Here is a 13,970-nt window from a genome sequence, read left to right as displayed (position 1 = left end):
CAGAAACAAATTCAATCGTTTCACTGCAATTGCGGACTTTCAATTGTTAATTACAATGTTCATTAACTACATTGCAAAAATGAATCTCTAGAATAAATAAAGATGTATAAATATTATCATGTAACAGTACTCGTATACATACTTACATAATCTCCGTCTTTGAGCAAGAGGGACTTGGTGGGAGCAATTCAACTGCACGAATCCATCTGGGCTTCACTGCTTTCAGCAGTCTGCCTCTGCATAAACAGCGTTGTGATAGCCCCCCTGCTTGCCCTAAACACAATTATGATAAGTTTAAGGACTAATGTACAAAGCAGATCCAGAGCAGGAAAACTATTGTTCCAAGCCGGTAGTCACTGATTGGATTGACAGAAAATAAACCTCATGCCAAAACACGCAAACACACAAATTAAGAGATATTTGTTATGTATATTTAACAGAACCTCAACAAACATGATATCTGGATGCTTTAGAATACTTAATTCTGATTGGACAATCACTGCATTCTGTGGTCAAATATTTTTGTGTAATGACAAATGATATAAAAACTGATACACTATTTTTCAATAAGGACGGCTGTAGATTATCCATTACGGTCCATTTAAAGTTTAGAAATGTCATATTTTGATACATATATGTTCATACTTTCATTGATGAAACATGAACTTTTGGAAACATGATCTTTTAAGTTTTAATATTTTCTTAAATTTTTAACGGTGTGTAACTAAAAGGCTATACTAATTATTCTGTGTATATATGATGCAAATGTAATGAAAGACAATAGGTTTTAGCTCACCTGCAGAGTGTGTAAGAGTCACTCCAAACACCAGAGCACACAGCAGTGTGAGAACAGCCTGATTCATGATTCACCTCACAGGCAGCTCCAGAGAAATGTTTCCTTCTTATACGGTCCGTTCCTTATAAAGCACAGACTTGCTTTCATTTTCCAATCTTCCAATGAAATGCTCTCAACAACACATCCATCATCCTTGAGGATACATTTGCCTGGATGGAACAGAAATGACCACTTGTTTTGACATTTGAAAGTCTATCTGCATTTAAATGTCCCTAGTCTATGCAGAGAGAAAGACAGCACAAAGAATACAATATTAATTCATTATTATTAATAATTTTTTATTTTGCTTTAAGCAAGAAGAAAGAAAACATTTTTTTGCCAGTCAGAATAACGTTTTTTATCATTTATAAGTGAGTGTTATATTAACAAGGTCTTAGTACTGGTAAAACATTAATGTTTACCAAATGATAAAAACGTTCTGAGCATATGATTGCTTACTTAGTTTGTTTGCCTTTTGGGAAGAGACTGTATTTCCTCAAGAGAGTTCTTTTCACGTACTTTCCATACAGGAATGTATTTAACTGGGTTGAATTTAACTTGACTATACAGAGGACAGAGGACTTATGTTTCATTGGTCGTACAAATGTTTTTAGCAAAACCTGATATTATTAGTGGTGTGTATGTTACAGATACGACTGATCAAATCATGTGGCATGTTATGGAAAGGAAGTGATCAGCAGATTAAAAAAATATATTTTCTTGAAACACAGACAAAATATTAAACTGAAGACTTATAACTGAAAGCTTTGTTTCCTCTGGTTATGTATCTGTTTAATACACTGTATATCTAACACAACTGCAGCAAGAAGTATGTGCTTTTCATACATCCAGAGATATTACACACTGTATGTGATGTCTAATTAATAATAACAAGGTCCAGTGTTTGGACAAGAGGAATGATTAATCAATAATAGAATAGATATATGTACTCATAATCATGAAGTAAAATGTATGCTTTTACTCAATTTTCTATATTCATTGAATTTCTGAAAGGAAATTGATACAATATAAAAATGTGAGATTTGAGAAGGTTGAAGATTTCCTACATCTCAAAAGAAGGTCACAGTCATAAGATGTCATGCTGATTTCTTTGTGGCCTCTTTGTTTTCATTTCTGTTCCTTATTTAATGGTGAAGATAAGGGGAAATTTAACTCATCCCCTGTGCCAAGGTTATTGAGGGGGAGTGGATGGTTAAAGAACTGAACTGAACTCTCACTTGTGAGTGATGAAATGGGCAGAATTGTTCTTAAATAACTCTAGAAATGATCTGGCTTAGAAGTGCGAAATGTATATAACTTTATTTACAGTACACTTCACATTAGGTTGCTGCAAATAATGAATGAGTGTAATTAAGATCCAGGCACAAATATGTGTAACAAAATTCTGTTTAACAAAATCAAAAGGGTAAATCTGATACGTGTATGCACAAGCAGACAGTGTCATTGAGTAAACTAAGCAAACAAGCCAACAAACGTAACCCACAGGAATCAAAGAAAATGGAACAAAGCATATGAGCAAAGGATCAAAACAGAAACTAGGAACTAGGAACACAGGAAAAAATAAAATTCAGCATAAGAAGGGAAATGCAGCTGTATAGATAATCACAAGATTTACTACGTCATATAACACACAATTATGCAAAATCTGAAGTCGTCTGGTAGGGTATAGTGAGTGTATGCTGAAGGAATAACTGCAGTCTGGCAATCCCCCCGAAAAGAAATATCTACAAGACATCACACGCAACTCTTCTTTAAGCAATGTCCACCTGCATTATCCAAAGATTACAGAGAAAAACAAAACCCAAATATTTTATTTTTCTCTGTAAATAATTTAGGTGGCCAATGCTTATAGAAGATGTAAGAACTGGCCACCTGCATTATCCAAAGGTTATGGAGATTTTTTTCTGTACATGGGCACTTACGACCAAATAAATAAATTGTACATCTATATAACACATGACAAATAAAGCCATGTTCTACCAGTGGAAAAGTTCTAGGGGTAGCAAAAAATTTAGATCTACTTAGAAGAATTAGGAGTTATTGAAGGCTTAACATTTAGCCGTAAAATGTAAAAGGCGTAAGGCGTAAAAAATACATTTAACCAAAATGCTGCTGATTGCGCTCTCTAGTGGTGCATCTACATATTTGTAAAAATGAGGCAGTGGTTCTTAATCCTGGTCCTGGGGACCCCCCATTCTGCACAATTTGTATAGCCTATCTGTATGCAAAATGTGCAGAGTGGGGGTCCCCAGGACCAGGATGAACCACTGAACTAAGGTCTATTTATTTCGACGTTTATGGGAAATTAGCACATAATTTAAGATATGGTAGGAATGACACTGTGTTGATAAGGTTTTTTTATTTAAAAAAAAAAAAAAAAAAAAAAAAGACAAAAATGACGAAATTCTCTTGTGGTGCATATATGTCCACTGTTTACTAGACAGTTAAACAAAGTGAGAAAGTGAAAAGTGCATTTAAGAGATTCTTTCTGAGAAATAAAAGAGTATGGCTCACAAGTATATACACATATGTGAGCTGGACTCAAATGAAGGTGTAGAACCATCTCAAGGATGATCAGAAGAAATGGACAGCACCTGAGTTAAATATATGAGTGTCACAGCAAAGGGTCTGAATACTTAGGACCATGTGATATTTCAGTTTTTCTTTTTTAATAAATCTGCAAAAATGTCAACAATTCTGTGTTTTTCTGTCAATATGGGGTGCTGTGTGTATATTAACGAGGAAAAAAAATTAACTTAAATGATTTTAGCAAATGGCTGCAATATAACAAAGAGTGAAAAATTTAAGGGGGTCTGAATACTTTCCGTACCCACTGTATGTATGTGTGTGTGTGTGTGTGTGTGTGCGCATCCAGTAGTCAGCATTTGAAATGGATCAAAACCTTTCATCAAAGTTGTCCCAAAACCAAAGCAATATCCGTTCTCGTCTTAGGACAACTTTGATTAACTTTTTTTGATCCACTTCAAATGTTGACTACTGCAGGCTATATAATTCCTTGATTGGTGGAGGCTTCTTTCGGTTATTTAAAATAGAATACTGCATATATCTCTCACAAATTGCTTTTTTAAAATTATAATTATAACAATATGATATAAAAGTTATATAAATGTAACATTTTGCCTGCCATGAACTGTACAGTTGTGGTCCGCCCGTTGTATTGAGGCAAGACTTTGATTTAGGTTAAAGTGGAATGATGCTGAGCTGTTCCTTTAAATGCTCTCACCCAGCTGATGATATGCGTCACACCATATGACCCGTACTACAATAACATTTTATTTCTTTATTGTTTTGGCCACGGATTTAGGAACAACAGAAGTTATACAGTCGTACTGTATTAACTGTCCTAAAGAGTCTTGGATAAACTTGCGTTAGTTTCCACTGAGAGCTGCTAGCGGACGGGTGTGTTGACGCAGAGTGGTCACATGAATTTGAACTGAAGATGGCGGACCAGAGCTCAGGAACATCGGAGCAACTCAGCACTGAAGTTTCAGAAACTCTAGTGTCATCTAATGAATTTCTCAAACCCCACATGCAGGACAGCGATGGACATACGGCCAACAGTCCAGAGGAGTCTCTTTCCCCTGCCTCGGTGATTTACTTTAAGGAGGCGCTAACTTATAACTCAAGTATACAGTTTACAAAGACGAGCTCTTCTCTTCCTGTCCCAGTGCGATATGAATTCCAGATTGAGAAGACTAACAAGAAAACAAGGAGTGAGTATATGCTATGATCGTCTGCATATGGGTTTGTTTGATAAGATCTGATAGTGTTTGGTTCACTTGAACATGCTGCATTATTTGACACAAGCCTTATGTTTCAATGTCAACAACATTGCACAATGACAGCCACTGCGACGTTTATGCAAGTTTGCAGTAGCTCTGTCTTTCTTAGATTGGTGTTTTTTTCTTGAAATTATGACTTCTAATTCATCAGTAAATAAATAGCCCACAGCTAGCACAAACTGTCATCAGCTCGCATGTAAACAAGATTACACCTACTTTATGGATGTAGATATCCACAACCTTTATGTCCACAAATCAGAAATTATTCGTGATATTCGTAGTTATTCCTGAATTACTTAGCAGTATTATGGTAATATCTGTAATGACATATATGGCTAAGAACTGCATCACTGAATGATGTAACATTACTCTCATGTGAAAATTTATTTGGTATTTTCATTTATCTGCATAGTTTTAGAGATACACTACCGTACAAAAGTTTGGGGTTGGTAAGATTATTTTTTTTGTGTGTTTTTGAAAGAAGTCTTCTGTACTTACATTCTTCATTGATATGATCAAAAATACAGTGAAACAATCATTTTGTGAAATATTACAATTTAAAATAACTGTTTTCTGTTTTAGTGCATTTTAAAATATAATTTATTGCTGTGATGGCAAAGCTGAATTTTTTAGCAGCCATTACTCCAGTCTTCAGTGCCACTTCATCTTTTAGAAATCATTTTTTATGCTTTTCTTATTATTATTAATGGTGAAAACATTGTTGTGCTGCTTAATGTTTTTGTACACTTTTTTTTCAGGATTATATAAAAAAAAAGAGAACAGCATTTATTTGAAATATGAATCTTTTGTAACACAATAAATGTCACTTTCAATTCAGTGCATCTTTGCTGAATTCCTTATTACTGACACAAACCTTTGTCCGTACCCAATGCAGTTTCATAAAATGTGTTTCTAATTGATTGTTTTCATGCATAAGTGCTTTTCTTTTGTAAATAATTAATACAATTTGACTAATAGATTACTGCTAATATTCAAACGCCATTTTACATGACTTTGCACATGAGGTTCTTCTCTTTTCAAAGGTACCGGTTTAACAAAAGAAAGTCTACCTTGTTATTATTCAAATTGTTACAGTACCACCCCAGGATGGCTAGTGGTTGATATGTGTGACCGTTTTTACCAAATATCTGTATAACTTTTGCATCATGTTTATTAATTTGACACAAAGTGCATGCTTGCTCCTCTTAAACTTGTTGTCCAGTAAAAAGCAGCTTTATCAGCAATGCTCTAGTTCTCAATCAGTAGGACTTCCGCCCTTTTCTTGTGCGGCATGTGGATCATTGACAACAGCACACACCACCCCCACCCCCACCTCCCCCCGTATCTGACAGGCCTCTCGGGAACTGTGCCCCCCTTCCACCATCTGCTCACGTGATTCCCACAATCCTCCTCAGCATCACGGCAGCCATCTTGATCAACACCCTCCCATTTGCAGCGCATGCAGCCAATCCGGTGAATGCAAGCAGCTGGGCTGTGAAGGAGGGACTGAGAGAGAGAAAGAGACATCTCTGATTGTAGCTGCGCTGAGGCTTACACGGCATCTCAATCCCCTGGCTGTGCTGAGCCAGAGAGCACTGAAGCCTTTATTCACACGGAGGATTTTAGCTGTCGCTGCTCATTCACAAGGCTATTGAGCCCCAGAAGAATAGCATCCCTTCAGTCAGGTTTGCCCTGGACTGCTTGTTTATTTTTCCCCTTCCTTCCTTCTTTGTTTTCCTTGACTCTCTTTTCATTCTTCCTTTGTGCTGGAGAAGATTCTTGCTTGGACTGGATTTGAAAAAACAAAAAAAACAAATCGTCATTGTTCCTATTCACTGCTCCTGACTCTTCACTGAGGGCCGTCATCGTAAGTGTTGTTGTTGTCGCAGCAGCTATCAGCTGAGTCACCATGTCTGATCTGACACCCCAGAGCGAGGCCCCCACCCCCACCACTGACAAGATCACACAGGCTGCCAGAGAGACCATCTACCTATGCAACTTCCGCGTGTCGGTGGATGGCGAATGGCTGTGCCTGCGCGAGCTCAATGACATCTCGCTAACGCCAGATCCCGAGCCGGCTCATGAAGGTAGGCGCGCACAGCATCACTAGGCCTCTGTGGCTGTTATCGCACTGGGCGGTGCTGGCCCAACCTTCCACCATCATGCTCTCAGCATTCCCACAGGCCTGCCTGGAAATGTAGTGCTTGTGCTTTTACGGAGCACAAGTGTGCATGAAGGTTTGCTTCCCACTGAATGATTTGAGAGAAGCTGTTCATGTGCTATTTTATTCTAATTAAAGTATTATCACAGTGCACAAATTAGGAATGAGCACTGCACTGTTCGGAAAATCCCTCAGAACGAAAGTACCTCCAATAAACAAAAATAAAAATGAGCCTTTAACAAATTTAATATTGTTTGATATGTTTTTTTTTCTGTTGATTTTAATAAAAAATAAAAGGCATTTTGCACATTTTTTTCTCAATTTTTTTTAATTTATTAACTTTTCTAAAGGAAAAAATAAGGCAATAAATTGTTTTCTAGAATAGGGATGGTGTCAGAGCTCACAACTGTTCTGCTAATCCAGTGCATTACTGGAGAGTCACGGTTTACCTTGCCAAAGGTTAAAAGAGGACATCATATGGACACAGTACTGCTGCCCTGGAGATGGACCTGAGATTCCCACTCAATCAAATGTCTTGAAGGCATGTGATCAACGGGCAGTAGAGAAGATGTGATCAGGAGCCACTAACAGCAACAGTTCAATCTAATGTGTTTTATCTGCATTGGGCGAGCAGGAAACAGGCATGTGGCAAGACAAGGAATAGAAAACATTATCTGATAAGGTCTGCTTACAGAGTCGTCCTCTGAGATGATTATACACTACAGAAGTAGTTATTTGTTGGTCGTGCATTTTCACGAATTGCATCACCTTTGAACTGTGTGACTTGTTGGTCTCCTCACTATCACATTGTGATAAACAAATTACTTTTTTAATGTCACCTCGGCACCCAGGGTTCAGAGCCAAAGGAAGTTAAGAGAGTACTATTTTCTCAGAGATCTCTCCAGTATATTTTTTTCATAGATGTTTTACAACAAATATTCTCTTCAATTAAACCACTGCATATCAGTCAGTAATTGGTTGGTTGCCATTTTGCCCTTGTTTTGTTTCACTGCATGCAACTGTTTATTGTAATGTATTTGGTGTGCTCTGCCTCATTAAGTGTCATTTATGGTTTGATTTCGTTTTTGGTTTTTCTTTTCCCCCCTCAGCCAAGCGACATACTGTAGAAAATCTTAAAGAGACAGTTCATCTAAAAATGAAAATTCTGTCATGATTTACTCACCCTCATGTCATTCCAAACCTGTGTGACTTTCTTCTGTAGAACATAAAAGAAGATATTTTATGGACGAAAACCTTTCTTTTATGTTCCACATAAGATAGAAAGTCATAGAGGGATGTTTGGAACAATGGCAGTTTTTTAAAAAATTTTTATTTGGTGTTCTATCCCTTTAAAGCTGTCGTGGAATGAATCTAACAAAAAATATATTATTCCAGTGCTGTGGATGAAAAGGAAATATTACATTCTTTCCCGAGGCTTTCTGTCAAACAAATCGGTTTAGAGAAGTTGCCACTGGAGTCTTGCAGGACAAGAAGAGCATTGTTTGAGCTCCTTTGTCTAGTGTAGTCAAATTACTTCATAGTAACTGTCTTCTGATCCAGATTTGCTGACACGTTATAATAGTGGCTCTTAATGACCATCGACACTCAGTTTGCTATTAATAGTCTCGGTTGTAGTGCTTCTGTATGAAAGTGAGAGAGAGTGAGCTTGGCTCTGTAGATAAGAGTCTACACCCAAATTTCCTACAACATAATGTGTATTCCCTCTTGTTGTTGCTTTGGTTTATTCCCATGATGTGCATGACACAATCCTTTTCTGCTTTTTTTTCTGTTTTCCATTGCCTTTTGCAAAGACTCATGGGAGGATTTCACAGATTTGGTGGAGCAAATGCGAATGCTTGATGAGTTTAAAGGTGCGTATGGTGGCGTCGCTCTCCCCAGTCCACCTCATCCTAAAACCACAGCAGGTGTGGCCATGTGGCCTTGTCTTTACAAACCAACCTCCCTGAATGGCACATTTGCACCACAGCTTCTATAGCTTCACCTCTTGTGCTCATGTTCTCTTTATTCGTCTCTTCTTCAGTGTCTGTTTATCTGCCTTCCTTATGGTTTGATGTTTCCATCAAAAGCTTTGTCTCTGTGACTTTTTTCACTAGCTCTCTAGCTAGCAAAATATCTGGCCACCCATTTTGCTGGATGCCTCTTGTCTGGCCTGTTTACTTTGGCTGGCTCCCCGCCCACCCCATTCTCTGGCTGATTTGGCATGTTGATCGCATGGTTTTATCAGCATTATCAGTGATCAATTTCTGGATCTTCAGATTAATTCCCTGTAGACCTTGTAAGAGACATGAAATATTTATGATTCAGAGACTTCTTATACACTAAAACACACACTAAAACAATCTCTGTGTTCTTACAGTGAAAGAATATGGTTTCTGTGATTTGTATAACCTTTGCATAGATATGAATAGCTATGGCTTGACTCAGTCTTTGCTGTGTGACTGTGTGAAGCTACAAGGAGGTCTTTAATACATGGTATAAACTGAAACACTAGTAAAAATCTGTTGGTTTTACTGTTCATTTTTGTTGTTGCATTAGCAGTTCAATATTATTGAATGAGTAATGGCCATTTAAAATAAATTTGGGCTGAAATGACAAGACTTAAACTGACAGACTGTTCCGTGTTATCATTTTTCATGTTAAAAGTTAATGTGCTGTGAAAATGACCCACTGCCTCCTGGATCATTTCTCCTGTCTCAACACCTAAAAGCAATGAGACATTTTTGTGCAAAATAAGTGCACTGAGATGAGAAAATTAACTAAATGCCAAATGAGCCCATCTTGGCCCATTTGTAAAATCAACCCAAGTGATTTTAAAGAAAAATATATTTCTAATATTTATGTAAAATTGTATACTGTATAGCAGCTTTTTTCTTGCCAGTCCTTGCATGTCCTCATGAAAAAGGTCACTGCTATTCGTGAACAGACATGGATTGAGAGTCTTGATGATGAAATGATTGCATTACTGTGGGTGTGTTTTGGTTTAGACAGGGTGAGGCTTGAGAACTCAAACTCGAAATTCTGTTTAGTAAAAATTGATTTACTGTAGTTTATCTATTTTGTGATGCATTGTAAGGTTGGATTGAGATTATCCTGAAAACAACAGCTTTCACAACAATCATCTGTTCAGTTAAAAAACACACTTTTTATTTATTCATGATTGGGCATGATTGAGATGGTGGGATGAAATCTGTCTGCATTTGATGCATTACACATCGCATCAACCAGAATTTCATAAATCTATGCCAGACATGGAGGAAAACACGTAACCGCAGAACAGTGGAAAGTTCTCATGAAGTCTTTTTCTGAGAAAATCTCCAGTCCACTCCAAACCCTCATATATTGCTTATATCTCATGCTGAAACCTGTTAAATCAGGGGTGTCAAACACAGTTCCTGGAGGGCCGCAGCCCTGCAGAGTTTAGTTCCAACCCTGCTCCAACACACAAACCATGTAGTTTTCAATTGAGCCTGAAGGACTTGATTAGCTGGATCAGGTGTGTTTAATTAGGGTTGGAGCTAAACTGCTTTCCATTCGGACGGGCTCATCCCTAGCCCTAATCCCTTCAAAGGGTTTACCCTCCGGAGTGAGAGCTTAGAAGGGTTGAAGGGTGTAGGGGACCAAACAACTGTTACTTGAAGTGCCCTTCTTGCGTCATCATCACGTGCCCACACGGAGGCGCCGTCATCATGCAAAGAATCTGCGCAAATGCTCATGGGAGCCCGAAGTGTCCATCAGTTGTACCCTTCGAAATCCTTCATTCCAAAGGGCCCTTTGAAGTGGCCACTTTTGAGCACTTCGGTTTGGAACGACCCTTCAATATGGGGGCCATGATTGTTTTCACTCCGAAGTGCCCTTCGGAGGGCGATATATCCCGTTTGGAACACACCGTCTGCAGGGCTGTGGCCCTCCAGGAATTGAGTTTGACACCCGTGTTAAATACTGTGTGTAGGAGAAGTCACAGTGGGAGAATTTAATCATATTTTACCACAATGTTTTAATTCATGCTTGAATTTTTTGATTTCCAGATCCCAAGGACCCCATTGCCATCGAGAGGCTTAACCTGATGAATATGGCCAAGCTGAGCATTAAGGGCTTGATTGAGTCTGCATTGAACCTGGGCCGCACACTGGACTCAGACTATGCCCCACTGCAGCAGTTTTTTGTCGTCATGGAGCACTGTCTGAAACATGGGCTTAAAAGTAAGTGCAACAAATCCCAACCCAAATTCCACTGTCCTCAGAGTAATCATTCATTTGTGTCCTTTACGCAATAATCATGTAATCATCTGCTCGTTAATTTTGATAATTACTGTTTGGTATGCTGTGTATACTCAGTCTGTTTTCAGTTGGGTTTTTTTCTAAAGATATCCTTTTTTTTTTTGAAGGTAAGAAGACGTTCCTTGGTCAAAATAAGTCTTTTTGGGGTCCTTTGGAGCTTGTGGAAAAGTTGACTCCAGAGGCTGGTGAGATCACAGCCAGCGTCAAAGACCTTCCTGGGCTCAAGTAAGAAATAATTTTCAACTTGAACATGTTGTTGTTGTTGTTTTTTAAATGCATACTGCGTTTCTGATTCTAAAGTTGTTCTTTTATACCAGAACCCCTTTAGGAAGAGGCAGAGCATGGCTTCGTCTGGCTTTAATGCAGAAGAAGCTCTCAGACTACATGAAGACCATCATCAACCGAAAAGACCTTCTCAGGTACAGTTCCAGCTTTTGGTCTTTAATATAAAAGCCATAACTGTGGTTTTATGACCCAGTTTTGTAAATGTCTTATATTTGCTGTTGTTGTGTTCCTCAGTGAATTCTATGAGCCCAATGCTCTTATGATGGAGGAGGAGGGAGCCGTGATCGCTGGGCTGTTGGTGGGCCTGAATGTCATTGATGCTAACTTGTGCATGAAGGGAGAAGATTTAGACTCACAGGTATTTGTTAATTAGTTTAACTGCACACAAGTAATGAAGGACAAGATATGATGGAACAAAGCATTATCTTTGTTACATTTTTCTTTATTCTTTGAGTGTGTGTGTTGGCCAACAGGTGATACAGGGTAATAAGATCTCCTCTACTCTCTGAATAGGTTGGAGTCATAGATTTTTCCATGTATCTGAAAGACGGTGCACACAGCAGCAAAAGCACAGAGGGGTGAGTCCATATTCAACTTCCTCAGTGGAAGCTAATTGTGTTAGTCTGACAGGTTTTGGACTACTCGTGAAAATCTCAGAGCTTCCTCTAAAGCTGCTTTTTGTTTGCAGTGATGGACAAATCACAGCTATTCTTGACCAGAAGAATTACGTTGAGGAACTGAACAGACATTTAAGGTGCAGTCCCATTACCCAACATCAGCCTTGTGGGGTGTGTTTGTGACTAGCTGCTCATTTGGAAAGCATGAGCAATCTCACATTGTCACTCTAAATTCCCCTTCCCCAGTGCGTCAGTGAATAACTTGCAAGCCAAAGTGGATGCGCTGGAAAAATCCAACTCAAAACTTACAGAGGAGGTGGGTAATAATTATAATTGAATTGATTACTGAAGTTGTGGTAAATACAAGAGCATAATAAACCGGAGAAAAATAATTTACAGAACTGATAGATAATTTACATGTTAGCAGAACTGAATTCACATGACATATTCATGCACACAGCTGTGTATACTGTACGCTACTGTTCAAAAGTTTGGGGTCAGTAAGATTTTAAAAAAATGTTTTTCAAAGAATTCTCTTATGCTCACTAAGGCTGCAGTAATTTATTTCAAAAATATAACATTGTGAAATATTACAATTGTATAATTTTAATTTCAATTATTTATTATTAATTCAATTTACAATTGAAATTTTTAATATATTTTAAAATGTAATTTATTCCTGTGATGGCAAAGCAGAATTTTCAGCAGCAAATAAAAAATATTTTGTAAAATTATAACTTACTGTCTGTCTTTACTATTACTTTTGATTAGTTTAATGCGTCCTTGTGATTAAAAATATTAATTTCTTTCCAAAAAAAATAAGTAAATAAAAAAAGTGCTTACCCCAGATTTTTTAATGGTAGTGTATGTGGTTTATTGACACACTTACTGTGGTTTCTGGGACTTAATAAAGTAACGAGATAACTAGCTGTGAATAGATGCTAGTAATTATCAATTTCTTGTTACAACTGTCTGTGCATGTGTTGTTGTTGGTGTCTAGCTTGCCGTTGCAAACAACAGGATCATCACTCTGCAGGAGGAGCTGGAAAGGGTGAAGGAGGAAAGCTCTTACTTGGTGGAGTCTAGTCGCAAGGTGAACAACATTGTTTTGATCCCACAGTGCTGATTGTTAACAAGCATTCAATAGAACAACAGTGATTGCTACTCATTATTCAAAAGCAAGCCACAAGCTTATAGTAGTTCACAGTAGGGTTATAACATACTTTTTTTGGTTTTGTCACATTCTTTGCTCTGATATTTGACCTGTGTTTCTCTTGAAGGCATCAAGGGCAGATGGTACTGCAAACGGTCAAGTGCTTGGGGAAACTCGCAAACAGCTCAAAGAGGAAACTCAGCTCAGACTGGTGAGTAAAACATTAATGTGTGTATATCACTGTCTTTATCTTCAGATTCATCTCTGATGTGGGGTCTTCAAAAAATCAAGTCTGAAGAACCTGAATTCTTAAGAAACAGAGTGTGTTTGTATGTTTGTGTAGGATGTCGAGAAGGAGCTGGAGGTGCAGATAGGGATGAAGCAAGAGATGGAGCTGTCCATGAAAATGCTAGAGAAGGACATCTGTGAAAAACATGATGCTTTGGTGGAGCTCAGACAGCAGTTAGATGAAATGCGTACACTCAACCATGAGCTCTCCGTTAAGTCACAGGTATGCGTAAACATCTTATTTAGTTACATTTTTGAATAACTAAACCTGGCTATTTTCCGTTAGAAATCGCTTATCACAATTCACAAGTTTAACACTGGAGCGCCGACTTGTTCCACACATGGAAGCTGCGTGTAAGCAGGACATATTTTTTTCCCTTCCCCATATTAATAGGTTACACTATGGAGGAGTTAAAGGGGTCATATGATGTTGCTAAAAAGAACATTCTTTTGTGTATTTGGTGTAATGAAATGTGTTTATGCGGTTTAAGGTTAAAAAAACACATTAT

At 38.0% G+C, this 13,970-nt stretch overlaps 1 protein-coding gene and 1 pseudogene across 4 annotated transcripts in view; one reads left to right on the top strand and one right to left on the bottom strand.

Moving 5' to 3' along the window:
• The window catches only part of LOC107676629 (C-X-C motif chemokine 10-like), a 2,140-nt pseudogene extending 779 nt beyond the window's left edge, over positions 1-1,361 (bottom strand).
• Positions 1,362-4,107: 2,746 nt separating this feature from the next.
• The window catches only part of LOC107676661 (protein RUFY3-like), a 15,550-nt gene continuing 5,687 nt past the window's right edge, over positions 4,108-13,970 (top strand). The window contains exons 1-13 of one of the 4 annotated variants that reach the window (XM_016471278.1): positions 6,161-6,344; positions 6,435-6,746; positions 8,632-8,691; positions 10,867-11,040; positions 11,226-11,343; positions 11,436-11,537; positions 11,638-11,761; positions 11,917-11,981; positions 12,092-12,157; positions 12,267-12,336; positions 13,021-13,113; positions 13,301-13,384; positions 13,517-13,684. In XM_016471278.1, the coding sequence (XP_016326764.1) occupies positions 6,569-6,746; positions 8,632-8,691; positions 10,867-11,040; positions 11,226-11,343; positions 11,436-11,537; positions 11,638-11,761; positions 11,917-11,981; positions 12,092-12,157; positions 12,267-12,336; positions 13,021-13,113; positions 13,301-13,384; positions 13,517-13,684 (1,302 nt within the window). In that variant the 5' untranslated portion in view covers positions 6,161-6,344; positions 6,435-6,568. Of the gene's footprint in view, positions 4,591-6,160; positions 6,747-8,631; positions 8,692-10,866; positions 11,041-11,225; positions 11,344-11,435; positions 11,538-11,637; positions 11,762-11,916; positions 11,982-12,091; positions 12,158-12,266; positions 12,337-13,020; positions 13,114-13,300; positions 13,385-13,516; positions 13,685-13,970 lie in introns of those variants that run through there. The other 3 variants (XM_016471277.1, XM_016471276.1, XM_016471279.1) reach the window with 3 other exon arrangements.

The sequence above is a fragment of the Sinocyclocheilus anshuiensis genome, unplaced genomic scaffold (assembly GCF_001515605.1).
Source record: "Sinocyclocheilus anshuiensis isolate Anshui unplaced genomic scaffold, SAMN03320099.WGS_v1.1 scaffold344, whole genome shotgun sequence".
Taxonomy (NCBI): Eukaryota; Metazoa; Chordata; class Actinopteri; order Cypriniformes; family Cyprinidae; genus Sinocyclocheilus; species Sinocyclocheilus anshuiensis.
The sequence above is the reverse complement of the archived record's forward strand: the minus strand, read 5'-3'. Positions and strand labels throughout refer to the sequence as shown.